This window comes from Sceloporus occidentalis, unplaced genomic scaffold (genome assembly GCF_023333645.1).
Source record: "Sceloporus occidentalis isolate IW3139 unplaced genomic scaffold, rSceOcc1.0.p SCAF_3, whole genome shotgun sequence".
Lineage (NCBI taxonomy): Eukaryota > Metazoa > Chordata > Lepidosauria > Squamata > Phrynosomatidae > Sceloporus > Sceloporus occidentalis.
The window spans coordinates 237,132,842-237,152,435 of NW_028316983.1; the positions used below are offsets into that span (position 1 = coordinate 237,132,842).

General features: G+C 41.7%; 1 protein-coding gene across 1 annotated transcript in view; it reads right to left on the reverse strand.

The window, feature by feature from the left end:
* Positions 1 to 19,594, reverse strand: part of ASAP1 (ArfGAP with SH3 domain, ankyrin repeat and PH domain 1) — a 180,653-nt gene that overhangs the window by 151,506 nt on the left and 9,553 nt on the right. The window contains exon 2 of the mRNA XM_089517960.1: positions 454 to 540. Within this exon, the coding sequence (XP_089374086.1) occupies positions 454 to 512 (59 nt within the window). The 5' untranslated portion in view covers positions 513 to 540. The remainder of the gene's footprint in view (positions 1 to 453; positions 541 to 19,594) is intronic.

Sequence of the window (19,594 nt, forward strand, 5' to 3'; positions counted from 1 at the left end):
GGTTCACAGGAACTGCATTGTGATAAGGCAGCCTTGTAATTTTCAAATATTAGATGAATCTCATGGGCCATTCTTACACAAAAGAATTAAATTGAGTCTTATTTGTTCCCAACTAATCCCTCAAAAAGAGGCAGAGGAAGGGGTGAGTGATTGTATCCAACAACCCCTTCCAATCACTGGGTTCAAGTGTACCTCATTATGTCCAATCATATGCCAGGCAGGGGAAAATGTTTAAAAGTCATTAGAGTAGGGAAGCGATAATGTAGTTCCTGGGGACTGCCAAAGATAATGCAGTTCCCAGGGATTTTCAAAGATGTGTGATCACCACTGAAAAGTCCCTGACCTTAGGACCTGTCAACCAGAAAGTACTTAACGTCAAGCCAGAGACTCTTCACAAAGCCCATTTACAATGCCAGCAGACATAAGAAAGCCATTGTCTCATTGCTGTCTTACCGATTCCATAATGAATCCCTTGAGGAAAAGCTGGAGAGCCTGGAGGTTGAAGATCTCATGTCTCCTCCGTCACCACAAGAAAGGTACCTACACAAAGAAAAAAAAAGTGACAAAGTTAGTCTCAATTTTGTGGTCCTCAGGACATTCAATATGGAACAAGGCTCCTGAAGCGATGATAGTTAATAAATCTTGGGTCAAAAGACAATAATGAATGCCCTCCAACTGTCCTGCTTTGGTTGGGATAACTCCAGTGAATCTTCTGCTGTCCCACTTTCTCAGCTGCTTTTAAAATATGAGCAAAGTGCAATAGCCTCAGCTTTGTCCTCTAGCACAACATTTCAAATGAATCGATGCCCTTCCTATCAACTCTCTTTACTGTCCAACTTTCATAACCATACATAGAAACTGGAAATGCTATGGCATGGATTACGGATCCATTATAGAGTAGATATCTCTCTGAAGTAAACAATTTCACTCTACTGTGTTTGACATACCAATTTTCACATAACCATTTAAATTGGAATCACTTCATGAAAGGGTATAAATGACATTATTCCTGAAAGCATAGCTTGAGCACTTGAATAAAACCACAACTGAAAAGAAGTGTAGAATCATCCTTATGGAAAATATTGGCTCTATAATGGCTTGAGGATGTCTAACAAAATCGTATGATTTGGATTTTCAGGATCATACCATGGTGTCAGCATCTCATTTTACTTCAGGTCTGGAGAAATACCTTTCCAGGAGGTTGGTTGTTACCTTACAGAAGCGCCCACATAAGACCTGTTATGGATTAAAGGTAGTTGCAGGAATGCCCCTCACCATAACCTTTTTGACTGTATTTTAAGCCCTGACTTGAGTTCCCAAATCCCCTCCCTTATCCTCTGCATCTACAGAGTAAAGGTCACAGCAGATCCTATAGGAAATATACCTTCACTGAATAAACGTCTATTTGGTGGTCAAAAGACAGGATAGGGAACTGTTGGCTCTCTCCCAGTTTTCCTCGCCATTGTCTATTGCTGACTTGGTCTTCTGGGCACTGCAGTCCAACAACATCAAAAGGACCACACAATTCCCACTCCTACCTTTAAAAGTTGGTGTCTAGATAAAATAGAATTAATCAATTGCTGCAGCAAGTTCATTTGAGGAAGGACAAGAGAGAAGTTAAAACTCTCACTTTTGATGCACTCCTTCAGATATGGGTGGAACATTTTAAACACGAAATGCATTAGTCAGTTAAATGGTACAGCTAATCCATTCAACACAGATTAAAATGTGGATTTTGAAATCCAATTTTAATGAAATCCCTAGTGAAAGTGTGCTCAGTGCTGACGGTGTTACTATTATTTTAAGCAATCCATTTACATCTCTTTGTGTAGGCAACCAATCACAGGTGTTTCTTATAGCTGGACTTTTGCTTGTATTCTGTTGCAGAAGAAAACTATCATCTTCACCAGCCAACCTCAAGTTATTCCCTGCATCACTGTGTTCTTATTTTTATTTTAATTGGATGAGTAAGCAATTAATTGGATGTGAGGCAAGGCATTGCAATCATTCTAAAGCTTTTAATTGGCTCGCAACTTTATTCTCAAAATATAGGGCATAGTGGATTAAGTACTGAATTTTCCAATCAAAAATTCAGAGAGTGGTAGCTTCTAGAGGTTGTGGAAAGCCTGATGGGCACACGCCACCCCTGGATTCTCTGAATGTGATTTCCCTTAGAGTTACATATGGATGATACCTTTCTGATCACTGTGTCACAGGTTTACAGAACCATAATAATAGAGAAGCTAAGAATTTGGGATCGAATGCCATGGTTAACTTTTTTAACAGTAAAGAGCATTCTGGGACAGGGGCAGAGCACAAGTTGTGTGTGTGGAACACCCCAAATTTAATCTCTATCATCTCTTGAGGAGCCTTGGTGGCACAGTGGTTAAATGCCTGTACTGCAGCCACTCGCTCACAAACCACAAGGTTGTGAGTTCAGTCCCAGCCAGGGGCTCAGCGTCGACTCAGCATCCTTGCATCCTTCCAAGGTTTCTAAAATGAGTACCCAGCTTGTTGGGGGCAATTGGCTTACACTTGTGAACCGCTTAGAGACTGCTTAGGTGGTATGAAGTGGTATATAAATGAAGCTGCTATTGCTATTGTTAAAAGGATCAGGTAACACATAATTCAAAGGATCTCACCCTAAAAGCCATTTCCATATTGGTAGATAAAACAGGTAGATAAACAGACAATCTGGTCTGTTACAGCACAGCTTCCAATCTTTCTTGCCTCCACCTCAGAGGTTAGCTGGGTTAGGGCTGAAAAAGAGCCTCCTTAATAGTGGCACCCCATCTATAGAAGATTCTCCTCCAATAGGCTCAACTGGTATTGAATCTTACACGATTTCAGCTCTAGGCAAAAACTCCTTTATTGGCCTAGACATTTCAAACCATACATTAGACCCCAATCTGGTACCCTTCAGAATATTTTGGATCGCATCTCCCTGGATTCTCAGCCAGCATGATCATGGAAATTGCAGTCTAGTCCATCTGGAGAGCACTAGATTAGGGATGGATGGTTAGGCCAAATGAAAATAAAGGCCAACAGCTCCAAGCCATAGAAAATGCAAAGAGGAAAATATGCCAAAAAGATGCTGAAGAAAAAGATTCTGTGTGTGTGTGTGTATGTGTGTGTGTGTGTGCGCACATTAGAAAATGGCCTTGAATTTTGAACTCATTTTCAAAGCTATTCTAATATTCCAACTCTTAAAAGGCAAAACACATTCAATTTTCACTTGCTCTCTCTTCTCTGGCAGTCAGACAGAATACAAAAAGCAAAACAAAAACAAACAAATAAAAAGCGGAGCTTGTTATCTCCAGAATGATATGCAAAGAGAAAATATCTTTGAAAAAGAGTGCTCAATTTAAGATGCATCCAGCCATTGTGTAAAAAGAAAAGAAAGAAAAGAAGAAAAGACTCCAGTCTTCCATACAAAATAGTACCTTAATGTAGGAATGCACAACCAATGGCCTCATGCACAAACCCCAGTGCTTCTTTCCCCGTTCCATCTTGTTCGATCTCTGATTGTCAACATTGCTTTACTGATGATAATCAGGGCTGTCAGGTCAAGAGCATCCCATTTTCTGATACTTCAGACCCAAAAAGTGAGACAAGGAAGGGACAATGTTTGTGATGTCACAGTATGGGCACTTGAGTCAGGCTGAGTCTTCTGCCAACATCGCTCTAGTCTTTGTTTCACTCATTTCATCACCACCAGCTCCTCTGGAAGTTCAGAGAGCTGATTTGGCTTGACACCATGCACACAGCTGGGATGCAGGGACCACAGGCAGTCTACAGGCTACACTATGCCCTTCTCAGCTTTAAATAACTTCTGTGGCCTCTCCTAGCTTGTGTGTTCTTCCTATATTAATAACCTTTGATATTTTGACCACACTCTGATGTTGCTTGCTCACACATGTCCCAGTTCTCACCTGTGAAATGTTGGAGGGTATGCAGTGTAATTAACTTTGGCAATACTAAGGCACAGATGGTGCTAATGCTCTGTGCTGGTGCCATACTAGGGTTACGGCACCGCACAGCAACCACACGGTCCCTAACCCTAGTACGGCGCAGCGCCCTAACAATGGCAGTACCCTGTATACATGGGTGCCGCCATGGTTACATAAGCACCGCGTGGCATCTGCATGTTGCCAAGCAGCACTTCCATAAATAGTGCACCAGTGGCACATTGGTTATGCCACCCCTGTGGCTTTAAAAGAACCTGCTTTTTGCAGGTTCTTTTTCCTCCGCAGGGAAGCCGTGTGGTTTGGCAGCTGCGGCTTCCCTGCAGAGGAAAAAATGTCGCCGCCGCTCCAGACATCCAGGAAGGTATGTACTGGGCTTAACTCTACAGGAGTTCAAGCAGGATCCTTTCCTACTCCTGACTGGAGATCCCTGTAGTTCCCATGGTGGTTTCCCATCCACATACTTACTCAGGCCAAGCTCTGATTAGCATCCAAAATCAGCAAGGTTGGGGCATTCAATGTAGTACAATGGCGTAAGCAAGGATAATGCCTTCTTTTCTATTCAAGCCAGAGGTAAGCAGCTATGTGTAGGAAGGTGTTTTCACCTATTTTGGGTAATTTAAGAAATTACTCCCCAAAATGGGGCTAATTATGGGGCTTTGGGGAACTGGGGTGGGGGTGCTTTGACTGCAGCAAAAGTATGTCTATGAGCCACAATCCTTACTTTCTCCACCTCTGACAAACATGGAAATTCACCTCTGCCCATTGGAAATAAAGGGGGTGATTATGTCATGTCACTTTTAATTGAGCAGCCACCTTCCCTAGTCAATTTAAAACAAAAAAATGGGGAGGATGGCTGGGCAGTTTACAGTGTTGCTACAGTAGCTGTCTGCTGCTATGCCAGAGATCATCTCTCTTTTATTCCTAAACAATGGACTGAATCACAGAGTTTTGACCTTGATATATAACGCAGGCAGAGGATAATCACAGCCCTTCTTTCTATGTAAGCAAACATTTTTTGTCAGTAAAGGTCTGAAAGTGGCTGGCTCATACACTGTAGTTTTCAACAAACGTCTGCAGGGAACGAACATCACTTTATGCTATGAAGATCTCTGCAAACAGAAGCAGGGAAATATTAGTAAGGAGACAGAAAGCACAGAAACCCAGTAGTACCAGTCAGGAAGAAAACATTCAGTGGTAGCATCAGGGGCTAAAAGTGTTGGGGAGCAAGGAGTACCTGCACTCCAAAAATGGTACTATGTAGTGGCCAAATGTGGCTTCCATGTCCGTGGGCAGTGAATCCACTCTGGGTTTTAGTCAGAACCTTAAAGGCATTATCCAACGTGCTGAACCCAGGCCCAAAATAGGTTCAGTCCCTAGCACTGGAAATATGGTCAGGGATGGAGCATATACTTTGCATAGAGAAGACTGTAGGTTCAGTTCTTGGCATCTCAATTTAAAAGGACCAGCTTTGAGGCAAGTAATCTGTCAGTTTTGTTTTCTTGCCCCATGTTTTTTTTAAAACACAAAATTCCTCTATCCTGAATATGAAAGAATTTTCCCATTTTTTTGGTAAATTCTTCATAAATGTAAAAGCACAGAATTGGAATAGATCACAAGGGCCATCCAATCCAACCCCCTGCTATGCAGGAATATACAATAAAAGCAATCCTCCATCCACCCTCTGTTTAAAACTTCCAAAGGAGGAGACTTCAAGGGAGCGTCTTCCTCTGTCAAACAGTTTTTACCATCAGGAAGTTCTTCCTACAGTTTAGATGGAATCTCTTTTCCTGTAGCTTGAATCCAAGCAGTGGTAAACAAGCTTGCTCAGTCTTCCACAAGACATCCTTTCAAATACATGGCTATCATGTCACCCCTTAACCTTCCCTTCTCCAGGTCAAACACACCCAGGTCTCTAAGCAATTCCTCATAGGACATGGTTTCCAGACCTTTTACCATTTTGGTCACCCTTCTCTGGACAGCTTGTCAACATCCTATTGTACTGGAACAAAATTCTGTCCATTCCACAGCAGTCAAATTGAATCAGTACAGTCATTTCCAATGTGGAAAGGACCACAGTGTCCCTGGCCCTTTTCACACGTGAAACTGGAACTCCAATCTGGAGCCATTCTGAAGTGAGGGGGAAGTAGAGTCACTTCGAATCCAGCGCAATTCACGTGATTAATTATCACATGTGAAGAACGAAATTGTGCTCGTTACTGAGGCAAAGTGGAGTGAGTGCAAAATAAATTACCACACCAGACAGATTCAACAATTCGAATTGGCACCCTTGTGCATGCTCAGTGGGGCTCTGGATGCTGTCATCCTTCCCTGCTACCTCCGCTTGTCCCCTCCTTAGCACCAGGACACAGGGGGCCAGTGGGATCAGGATCAGGGTGATGGAGGAGGAGGATACAGGAGTAGGACACAGGGTCACTGGGGGTGAGATCGGGGTGAATGAGGAGGACGAGGAGGATGCAGGACCTGGACGCAGGGGGTCACTGGGGGTGAGATCAGGGTGAAGGAGGAGTAGAAGGATGCAGGGCGCAGGGGGCCAAGGGGGACGAGATTGGGGTGATCTTCCACACCAAACCAGTTCAGATTGAAATCGAAGTGAGCTTGGAAACAATTTTTGTGAATTCACTTGTTACCGAATTCACAAAAATCAGGAGTCACTTTGGATTGACTGTGGATTAACGTGAATTTGCATGGTTGGACCAGGAGTGACTTTGGATTTGAGCTGCAAAACCCGTCGTGTGATAAGGGCCCCTGTCTGCAGTACAGATGTTAATACTAAGCAGTCAAAAAAGGAGGCAACTCTAACTCAGCACTAACACTCTATGACCACATGGGTATTCAAAGCCAGAATTTTTTTTAAAGAGTTATGCCCTTAAAACTCTGAGCCTGACTGGACAAATCTGTCACTTTTGCCTTTTCTCTTGTTAAGTTTAAAACAACAGCAGCAACAACAATAAACTTCAAGCTTTTTCCATTCCAAATATGTAGAATGGAACCTTAGAATGATTTAATGAAAAACTCTCTTTCCATCTAAGACTTTGTAGTTCATATGGGCTAAATTAGGAATAGGAATCATATTGTTCTTCTGCAGATGTTTTGGACTGTAACTCCTCAAAGCCCTAACCTGAAATTTACTAACACACCATTTCATGTAACATTTCAGCAAGAAATGTTGGCTCAGACAAAGAGCCCAAATCTGCACTGGCTTCAGGGAAGTCCACAAAGAGAACATCAGCTGGGCAACCACAAACAAAGCAATTACTTGTCCTTCCAGCAAATGATATTCAGAGGGAAGATGCTGTGCATTCCAGCCCTTAAAATATAAAGAATTTGGGAAGGTGACTAGAGCCGCTGAGAGCTGGCACCAGCCCTGGGACAAAATGAATGATCAGGCCCTCCTTCCTAAATTTAGAAACACATATTAAGCCACTCACTGGTTTGTTGTGATACCAAAATTTATTTTGTAATATATTATTTATTTGTCACCCAGGCCCCAGAGACTTAGGTTTTTCTCTGACCATTTGTCCCCTGTGTCTGTCTTCTCAGCCATAAAGAAGACACCTTCTAATTGGTGAGAGCTACTGGAGGTCAAGTTAGGAGATAGCATGTCCCTTTAAAGATTTGGAGAGCCAGCCTTCCATGTGTTCACTGAGTACCTGAACAGGATTTTCAGTGTGCAACCAATGTCCATGGGATCAAGGACCCTACAAAACAGGGCAGACATTCTGCTGGGGAGAAGGGCTGTAGTTTGAACATTCCTTATTTGTTGTTAAAATGAAATCCACACTTGCCTAGCTGGCATTTGCATTAGAAAATATATTCATTTCTAAGAATTTGTACTTTGCCTGCAATATTTCTTCCTGGCTTGCCATGTCTCAGGGCCTGGCACTGAGCTTCCAGTTTTCATGGGTCATCTCCAGATGGGAGATGGGGGCGCAAATTTTCCAGTTTTCATAGGCTCCTTTCCACGCAAGAAATAATGGCTGTATGTAAATTTCTAACTCAGCTATTAGAGCAGCAGCTTTCTGCAAGTTCTAAATACTAATTGAATTTTTGCTGCAATTTACAGAGACTCTCTCAGGCATTTATCACACGGAGGTTTTGGGAGGTTTTTGCGGCTCAGATCCAACATGACTGTGGGTCCATGATGCAAATTCACATCATAATGTGAATATGTTATCAGAGGCGATTCCTTTCTATGGGCTCTCCTTCTGTGGTGCTTCCGCAGTGATTCCAAAGTGACTCCTCATTTTGATGAATTCGGAAAAAAAGTGAATTCACAGAATTCGCTTCCACGCTCACTTCGATTTCATTCCGAATTGGTCTGATGTGGAATGCAAATTTGCTTCTGCTCTGGTACACCACCGCAACCCCACCCCCCCCGGGTTGCAAATTTCCCAATATGTGATGCTGCATTTCCCCCCATTTCCTTTCGGTGGTCCTATCACTTTCAGGGCAACCGAGGGGGGGGGGGTGTTGTTCGCTCCGTTGTTGCAGGGATAAGGCTGAAACCTTTCTTGGGGGTTATGCACTTGTTAAACATTTTCACGTTATAACGTGAACTGGGCAAGACCCTGTTTTTCACCTTGAGCTTCCCATATCTCCCATCTGCAATGGGGGGGGGGGGGGGAGCTATGGTTTTCTTCCATTTCCTATCCCCCCGCCTCAGGTGCACTTCCCAGCTGCTATTTGGAGGAGGAGGTGTGTTTGTAGGGCAACTCTCTCTCTCTCTCTCTCTCTCTCTCTCTCTCTTTTTTTTTTTTTTTTGGAATATATACATGTATGTATGTGCGTGAATGTGAATATACAGATCTATCTATCTATCTATCTATCTATCTATCTATCTATCTATCTATCTGTTACCCATGCTGCTCCATATATATTTTGGTATAAATGATAACCCTTAATGACCCCTAGATGAACTCTAACAGCCTGTCCACCATTGCCAGCAAGGCATGAGGACAGGTACATACACCCCTGAGGGGCACCCACATCATCATATCTAGAGAGTCGCATAAGAGGATTACCATATGACCAGGAAGAGCAAATGTTTGCCTTGCCTGAGGCTCTTGCCCCCTCCCCAGGTCTGTTGTCCGAGCAGCTTAAGACCACTAAGACAATCAGACAGGGACATCCAGGTGAAAAGCAAGTAATTCAACACCTTTGTTCTCACCATCAAGCACCTTTGCCAGAAGCAAGATTTTGCCTATAAATACTCCCAGATTTGCTTGTTCACTGGGCCAGTCTGGACTTCAGAGGGAAGCTCTGTCCCCTTGAACCCTGACCTGGCTCCTGGCCCCTGATTCCTGGCCAGTCATTCCATGGCTAAGCCTCATGCCATCCTCATCATATTCCATTTGGATTCCTGGAGGGAGTCTACATTCTGGTACGTATCACCCCAGTGATGCCTAAAATCCTATTCCATGCTAACCTATGCTTTTCCTGAGCCTTGTATGTGTGTGTGTGTATGCTAGTGAATCGTATGTGTTTTTCCCCTTATAAATAAATTGGTTATTAATTCTAGAAGTCTGTCTAAGCTCCATTTATTGGAATCCCCTGGTCTACTCCGTATACATATCGGGAGACGATTCTGCAAGGGCTGTCGTAGCAGGCCCTCCTCTTGCAATATTTGAGCTAATAACAATAATAATAAAATTCCCCTAAACAGACCGTTGGCTACATATCTATCTGTGTGTTGAAATTGCTGAAATGGAAGGGAAAATAAAAAAGGGGAATGAAGAAGACACAGAAAGATTCACGAGGCAAATATTCACACAATCATTCAATTACGCGAAACAGGGAACAAGAACTTGCCCCCCTTTTCACCCCGGAAATGTACAAGGTAACGATGCGTTCAGACCCCCACTGAGCATGCACAAAGGTGCCGATTCGAATCATTGAATCCCATTGGTGTGCTAATACAATTTGCACTCTCTCTGCTTTACTTGAATCCGCATCATGTGACATGCCTTGGATTCGATTCCCCCTTGTTTTGGAAGGGCAATGGAAGGGCAACCAGGGGTGATAAAACATTCACATTATAATGTGAATTCGCATAGCTGAACCAGGAGTCACCCTGGATCTGAGCTGCAAAAATCTCCATGAGATAAACTTCTCAGAGTCTGCACTGTAGAAATAATGCAGTTTGACCCCACTTTAACTGCAATGACTCGATCTTAGAGAATCCTATGATCTGTAGTTTTGTGAGGCATGGGCACTCTGGCAAAGAAGGCTAAAGATTTTGTAAAACTGCAGATCCCAAGATTCCATAGGATGGAGCTACAACACTTAAAGTTGTGCCAAACTGCTTGCATCTTTAGTTGGCTTCTTTCTTTCCTCCCAATCAGAGTTGGGCCACAGCTCACTTTCTACTCTGCTCTGCATCCTCTTTCTGTACAGAAACAAGTAAACTAGGTTATCCTTTCTCCTGAATGACATGTAAAGGAATAATCCCCTCATTTCATCTTGATCTGAGAATAGCTTCTTTAGCTAAGACATTTCTCTTAATTTACAAATAGGAAAATATGTCCCCCCACCTCATATTTGAATGAGAAGCCATGGGCAACTGTGGTTGGTGTTTCGTTGTTGTTGTTGTTGTTGTTGTTGTTGTTGTTGTTGTTGTTGCATGCCTTCAAGTCATTTTCAACTTATGGCAACCCTAAGGCTATCATGGGGTTGGCAAGATTTGTTCAGAGTAGGTTTGCCATAGCCTTCCCCTGAGGCTAAGAGCATATGGCTTGCTCAAGGTCTCCCATTGGCTGAGCGCAGAATGAACCCTGGTCTCCAGAGTCATAGGACGTTATCACATGGGGCAAAAATGGAACTCTGAAGTGGGGCCAGTGCAGGTTCATCCAGAGTTTAGGGACCAATTTGCAGCTGCTTTCCACATGACACTGCATGCAATCAGAAGAGATTGCAGGGTGAATGTGAGGTCAACCAGGAAATAAGTAAATTCACAAAACTACCGGATTTACACATCCATTTTGCCTGTGAATTGACTCCCTTCACATCATGTCAGCCAGGTGGAAAGCAAGCTTCCGAAGACTTCGTTTCCCTTTCCCTTCGTTCGCCTTCCTGTGCTAAATAGGAAGAATCCTCTCATCTCTTAAAGGGATAGATGCACACACTCCCCTCTTTAGGCTTCCTGGGGAATTGCTGCTGGGAGACGGCAGAGAGAGGGCATTTTGGAAGTCCTCCTGGACAAGAGGGAGCAATGGAGGACATGCCCTGGGAAAGGAGGGCATGGAATCAGGCAGGCTTATGGACCCTCTGTGTGTGTGTTTGTGTGTCTGTGTGTGTTGTTTTGGACTTTGCAAAGGGACAGAGAGGGCATTTTGGAAGTCCTCCTGGACAGAGGGAGGAATGGAGGACATAAAGGAGGGCATGGAATCAGGCAGGCTTATGGACCCTGTGTTTTGGAGTTTGCAAAGGGAAACACCTTTTGGGGCTGCTGTGGCAAAGAGGATTCCCCCCCCCCCCCATATCCCCTCTCCTCCCCTCCCTGGAGCACGTGGGGGGGCACTTGTGGAAATGACAGTTTTCAGTATGCTCAGAAAAGGTATTTCTACGCTGTCACTGGGGATTTGTTTGTCTCCTTTTAATAGCCAAATCCACATTGAACCCCCTTTAATGTGCTTTTAACCCCTTGTTGTGCTCTGTGTGTGATAACCAATAACAAATGGGCTTGCTTTTCTGGGATGCCACCACTTTAATCATTTTTGGGATGGAAGCACATAGGACCTACATATGATAACATCCATAGTCCAACTCTCAAACCACTACTTCATGCTAACACTTAATGACATCACCAGGGGGGGTCATCCTTATGTCTCAGATTTTGGCATGGAGACCATCCTGAACTGGCAACCCTAGTTCCTTCCCTGACATCCAAGCTAAATAATTGGGGGGAGGTATACTTTACAATGTGCACAATAGAGGCAAAGATCATCAGGTCACATTCAAACTCATTATCTCACAGTGGCAAGCTGATTTCCACTGGGACCATCCTGCAGCAGCTGCCCTACCTTGGGATGTTGCATAAAAGATCAACCACCACACCATCATCACAACCACTATTGTCATCTACCGCACTGCTACTCTGCCACATTTCTCCAACAAGACTTTACACGAGGTTCTTCAATGTCACATCTATTGTTGCTTTACACTTCCCAATTGTATTATCTGGTATCCTGGCAATCATTACTTGGCACAAGCCTAACAGACACTGGGAACTTATGTCTCATGCAATTTGAAAAGTGACCTTTGATGCCTTGCTGCTCACTCAGTCTGACAGCACCTCCTGGATATACACAAAGAAACATGCTATTATTATCATCCATATTCACAACACTTCTGTACTCTTCTATAAGACACAACACTTCTATAAGGGGTCACAACTCTTCTGTAGTCTGTGGTCATCTCTTATAGACAGATGATTGCATCAGAAACATTAGCAGCTTAGCCAATACATAAGTACCTACGACACCATGATTATTGGTCAAAGTTATCCTGTTTTACTTTATGTCCTACCTTGCCATTCAAAAATGACACAAAGCAGCCAAAAATAGTAAAACAAAAACTGACAACAAAATCCTGATAAAAATGAATATAAAAACAAACAATTTTCAGAACATAACAATAGCACATGTAGCCAGCTGGCCATCAAACCAACTTATATACCCAAAGGCCTGCTTGAATAAAATGAACAAATGAATAAAATATTTTTCCCTGACAAAAGAAAAATAATCAAGAGGGAGCAAGCTCTTCCCACCCCAGTTCACAAGTATACCCACACTGCAAAATTATAACAGGTTAATACCACTTGTAATTTGAAGAGGAGCGTCAAAAGCAGAGCTATTGACATATACACCAGCATGGAAAGAGGGGCAAATGGCTCCCTGTCCCCTCAGTTTTTCTTCTTTTCTTCTCCATTGGTCTGTTTAATACCCAATGCTCACTCCCAACAACTACACCAGCACTAGGGTTGATGTGCTGTCTGTCACTGTTCGAAAGAAAGGAAGAAGAAGCACCAATTTGGATTTATAGATTAAGCATTTCTTTTGCTGGAATACAAAGATATAGTCATGTTAGTCTGTAGAATCAATACATAGAGAGATCTTGAAGCACCTTTGAGACTAACTGAAAGAAAAAAATTGGCAGCATGAACTTTCGTAGACTTCAGTCTACTTCCTCAGTTGCATTCTGCTGGAATGCTTAGTTACTTTTTTTAAAAAAAATATTTCTCTATTAAAGTTTACAGTTTATAAAAACATTGCTAAACAAACAAATATAAATAACACATACATGTACTCGCATATACAAACCTAAACAAACAAGAATATCTTTCATCCCTTCCACATTTCTTATGCTCATACCGCAACATTCAAACTTAAAAATAGTTCCTGTGTTTAAGTTTTCCTTGCAGTCTCCAAGTGTTTCTTAATTTTCTGTGCTTCACATAATTAGTTGTTTTAAATTTATATTTTTGTACTTTTTATAATAATAATAATAATAATAATAATAATAAAGATTTATTTATAGCCCGCCCAATCATGAAGAATCTGGGTGGGTTACAACAATAAAATACATCAATTACAATAGAGTTTAAAATCAAACCCTAAACCTACTGCTCCCCCATACCCAATACTAAAACAGAATTAAACAATAATAGTATAAAAACATTAAAAGCATTTTTAAAAAGGCAGAAACATAGACGGGGAAGAATAGACAAATGAGGGGACAATATCTCTATATCTGGGGAGGGTAACTAAGTTGGAAAGGCCTGCCGGAAGAGATCCATCTTCAGTGCTTTAGCTTCTTAGATTTTTAACACCACTGTTCATGTTGGAAGATATTCAATAAATACAATATCTACTTACAATATCTACTGGAATACTTAGTTACTGAAGTGTGGACTTTTCCATGTAGGAAAGCATGTGAAATATGTTTGAGAAATCTTGCAGGACAGGTAAATCTGTATGGTTTTTGCAGGATGGTTTTCCAAACATCAAATATGGGTGTTCTGGCTCATAAATCTTTTTTGCCAAATTCTTTTTATGTTCAGGAAGAGGGGACATTTCTTGACTCCTACCTCCCCATTTTCCCCCTCCATCCTTCCTTTGTCCCTGGGATATCATGACAAGAGCTCCCCTGCTCCATAATAATGTGTGATATCCACAAAAGATGTTGGAAAAGTTGCCTCACTCTGCCTAAGACAGTATTGTAGAATATTTTCCTTAATTTACATTTTACTGTTTAGTGTTAATAATTGGTTGCCTGCCCCATTGTTATTTGCATCTTTTCTTGGTATGACTGCTTGTTTTACTGCTACTCTAATTCCTCCATGCTGCTTAAATTTCTCAATGTTAAATTTCCAGTTCAACTGGTGCTATTTTGTACTGTGATTAATAGCAGTGCTTGTTTGACTATACAGTTGGCCCTCCATATCCACAGTTTCTGCATCCATGGATTTAATCATTCATGGCTTGAAAATAGATATTTTTAAAAAATATATAAAAAAAGCAAACCTTGATAGTGCCATTTTATACAACATATACCATTTTCCTATGCTATTGTATATAATGGGACTGGCACATTCAGAGGTTTGGTATCTGTAGGGGCCCTGGAACCAAACCACAGTAGATACAAAGGGCCCACTGTATTAGTAGGTTCTTAATTCTTCTGTTGTAAGTTCCTTTGAGGGGCCATTTTGGGTAGGGAAAAAATAAGTGCTTTATAAATAAAGAGCCCTGGCAGAAAGTAAGGTGGCATTCTGCTACACCCTGTCATGCCTTGATGGCTGCTAGATTCCATGTCAGTGGGGTAGTGAATCTACTCCGGACTTTCGATTGAATTTTAAAAGAGCTATCCAAGGTGCTGAACATCAACAGCATCTTGGAAAGTTCTATTAAAGTTTGGACTAAAACTGAATGCACCCAGTGGAAGCCATCAGTCACCACTACTGTCATGGAAGCCTTACAGCAGCCCCCAATAGCCTGATGCCTGTCAGATGTGTTGTGTTACAATGCCCATTATACCTAATTGCCATGCTGGCAGTCTATTATGGAAGATGTAGTCCAACACATCTGGTGGGCAATTGGTTAAGGCTTCAACAAGAATTTTATTGTATCTATCCAACAAGAACAGAACACAGGAAATGCCTGACTCCCCCAACATGGTTAGGTCCAGTGCCACTTATTGGCTAAACCATGTAAAGGCACTACCCATCCCTTCATGTCTTTACTGGATTGAAGAAGGCAAAAAAAATTTAACCTCTTTAACCTGTTCCATAGGTGGTAGCAGCATTTGGAATTGTGATTGTGTAACAAAGGCTGACCTAACTTTACAGCTTGGGGAGACAATTTTTCAGTCAACCCCTCAAGATGTACCTTGATCTATAGCTTCTACTTTAGTGTCTAATGTTTAACTTTAGCTTGTGAAGCATTCAGCTTGCTAATTGTTGTCGCTAAAGAGATAGATGAAAAAAGTCGGTGACTTTGCTTTCTGTTGATCTTCATTCACTATCCTGTTAATACATAATGTGTTCATACCTCATTGGCCACCCCTTTGATTTCCCCCACATTGCTGACATCTTATTTCCCCTTGAATCATACATTGTAAGAGGTGTGATTGGTGATACCATCCCATTCCCTTCACCTGACCCATTTTAGGCACTATAAAGGCTTTCCCACTTAAAATTACAATGACTTTATGGGGGTTGGTTGGGAGGCAGGATGGGGAAAATACCCCATCAGGGCTCTCAGAGGAATGTTTAGCCATTTAGCTACTACATATCTTGCAGGAGGGAAGTGTGTTGTTGGTATTGAGGCTCCTGGACAGATTGCTCTGAGGTCCTGGAAGGCAATTGTGCCTGTTTTAGGAGCTTACGGGCAGATCTCTATAAAGACAGTTATCCTCATTTCCATTTATCCTCAGGACCTGGTATTCCAAGATCTATGGCGTCGGCACATGAAGGTTTCATCCATCTTTCATGTCTAATTAACATCATTACAAGTATCCTCTATGAATCTGTTTAGTTCTTGTTAGATAAAGAGCATCCATGTTCAGAGTGGGATATATTTCAGATTTTAGACTTTGCAGATCTCTTATTCTGGTTTGTCTCCAACTGGTCTGAATTCTTAAAAAGCCATGTGGATGTTGTTATGTTGGAGCTGAGCCCAACACATACCAGCTGTTGTGTCGCCACTTCTTTTCACTCTGGTACTTCTTGCTGTAAATTCCTAGATGGATCAAATGATAATCCAAGTCTCTTAGTCTCTGGTATCCTCAACACAACACAAATTGGGTTCAAATAAGCCCAAGAATTTCCCCCTTCAGAGGCTACCATTTCCCATCCCTGGCAACATCTTCGCAGCATGTCTTTTCTGGCACAGCCTTTTATTGCAAGATTTATACCCAGCCTTTTGGTAAACCCAAAGCTGTTCATTTGAAAAAATAAAAAATAAAAATCCGACTCTCATTTCACTGCATTTGATCATTGACTATCCTACTCATTGATTCATATTCCTTTGCAGAAGGATTTCATGTTTTTTTCTAGCTCACAGTAGAACTGTAAGGCCTTCCTTATTGTTACAAAATAATTAAGAACATCAGCTTGACATTGTCTTTCCTTTCTTCCATCCCCATCCCATTTTCCTTTTGTATTACATCCTTTCAACCAGTGGTGGTCAAGTGTGTGGGGGCCAATGGACAGTCTCCCCTCCCCTGGTACCCCATCTCCCCATAGTTTGCACACCTCCAAGCAAGCTGAAATACCTCTATTTCCCTCTGCAGCCCCTCTCAAAATGATCACAGAAAGTGACATTACATCACTACCTATCACTTTTTGAGAGGGATTGCAGAAGAAAATGGAAATACTTGGGGATATTATGGAGTTCTGGGGTGCTTGTGGAGGTGGGAGGTGTTTAGCATGATTTCACATATTTGAAGGGTTTTCTTCATTGTTTTCAGATAAAACCACACAAATTATTTTCTTTTAATATGGAAGGTGGAGCAGATTGGGGAGACTAGAGCAAGGCTTCAGAAGTTTGGTCCAGGGCCTGCATATGGCCCAAATTTAGATGATTAGGAGAACCTGTGATGGCATGTAATCTTTGTTACTGTGGAATAGACTTTTTAAAATGAAATACTGGCACTTCTTCTTCCACTAACAGTAGTACTACAACCATCATATTGCTACCAGACAAAGAGCAAGAGGAAAATATCTAGATGAAATAATGGCAGGACCATTTCCTCCATCAAATATCACTTTAGTATCCTAGCAGAGAGATCTTGTATCACCTTTGAGAGTAACTGAAAGAAAAAGTTGCCAGCATGAGCTTTCATAGACTAAAATCTACTTCCTCAGATGCATTTGATGCTATCTTAATATCATAGGCCCTATACAGACAGCCAAAATAAAGCTGCTTCAAATAATTAATTAATTAATTAATAATTTTTTATTTATATACCGCTATTCCAAAGATCATAGCGGTGAACAGCAAGTAAGCTAATTAGCAAGTAAGCTAATTTGCCCCCAAAAGTCTGGGTACTCATTTTAGCGACCTCGGAAGGATGCAAGCCTGAGTCGAGCTTGGGCCCTTTTGCTGGTCTTGAACTCGCAACCTTGTGGTTTCGAGTAAATGGCTGCAGTACAGGCATTTAACCACTGCGCCACCAGGGCTCCAAATCACTTTGGAGGTATGGTGTTTCAATGATGCATGCGTCCTAAGAGTCTGGAAGCTGCACCAAAGCTGCACTCCAGTCCTTAGGACTGGAGCGTGGCTTTGGTTCGGCTTCTGGACTCTTAGGACGCATGTATCATTTAAACAGCATACCTCCAAAGTGACTCGAAGCAGCTTTATTTTGGCTGTCTGTAACAGGCCTTAGACATGAGATAAAGGGTGCATCTACACTGTAGAATGTGTGAAGTTCACCACAACTTTAAGTGCAGTAGCTCCATCCTAAGGAATCCTAGGATTTGTAGTCTTTAGCCTTCTCTGCCAAAGAGTGCTTCACAAAATTACAAATCCCAGGATTCTGTAGGATCAAGCCACTGCAGTTAAAGTCAAGGTGATGTCAAATTGCCTTATTTCTACAGTGTAGATGCACTCAAAGAGTTTGTATTTCAATGGTAGAGACTATCACTTGCATGTTGAAGGTCCAAGGTTCAATTCAGAACATCTTGAGATAGGATTGAGACCATACCTGGTTTGAATACCTCAGTATTTTCCATACTTACTGGCAACATTTCTACAGGGTTTAAAACTAGCCGTGTACAATAATTCATGATGTTCTCATTTTTAAAAAAGCATATTTATTAATTTCTTACATACTATAAAAAGAAAACTTCATTTGTACACATGATTACATTACATCCACACATATCTCCATCCACTTTGCCCAAACAGTCTTACTTTCCCTTAGTGTTACTTGTCCATAATTTAATTTAGAAATGTCTTATCTCATATATTTTATCTATTCATTAATTCTACTTATCACAACTTAAAAGCATTTTTTTTAAAAAAAAGCATGTCATTTTTTAAAAAAAATTCAGGTAATATCTAGAGTTGCAGGAAGATCTCTTTCAGAGGAGTAAGATTCCATTAGCATCATTTAATTCTGTATCTGGTTTCTGTTCAAAATACCAAATACAATGGGCTGTTGTATCTACTGGGGTTTTGTTCCAAGACCTCCCATGGACACCAAACTCTGTGGATGCTCAAGTCCCATTATATACAGTGGTATAGTTAGATGGTGCCCCTTATATGAAAGGGTAAAATCAAGGTCTGCTTTTTGGATTTTTTCATTGGAATATTTTCAAGCCATTGGTGCAGAATCCATGGATATGGAGGCCCACCTGTATTAAATTAAACAACTTTCTACCAACATTGCTGAGGGCAAAATTAGCTGTTAGCTCCATAATCTCATGACAAGTCCTTTGGTTGGTGCCTACTGAAAATTTGCTTTCTGTGCATGAGTGGCCTTCTTGCTCCCCTTCACAAAAGGCTTTGGTACAGATTGGGTTACTGCCTTTTGGCAGAGAGAAGCAGGACACCTGCTGACCCATTCAATTATTAAAAGGAAATGTAACTGAGATAGGCATCTCATACAATGCATGGGCTGACACACTTCCCTGGAGTTTCTCTGATGGCAATCCCCTCTCCTCTTCAAACCGTCCTACCAGGCAACCCTCCAGCTCCAATGTCTTTCAAGGTGACGTTGCACACACAGCAGGATGGAGCAAAAGACTGCTGAGGAGGTTAATATGGCATGCACACCTTCAGGCTACAGGCAAGACTTTTCTGTTTTGAATGTTCCTCTCCATAAAGAAAACCCTTCAGACAGAAGTAGTAGAACTGCAAGGAAAGGGTTATGCCAAACCTTTGTCTGTGCAATTTGTTGATTTTATTTTATTTTATTTGCATGCCACCATTCTCCCAGAAAGAACCCAAGGTGGGTTGATATTTTCATCTTGCATATTTTTTTTAAAAGTGGGAAATATTTTTTTAAAAATGTGATGTCGTGCGCATTCAAGTCATTTCCAGCTTATGATGACACCTAAGGTGAACCTATCATGGGATTTTCTTGGCAAGTTTCTTCAGAGGGGGTTT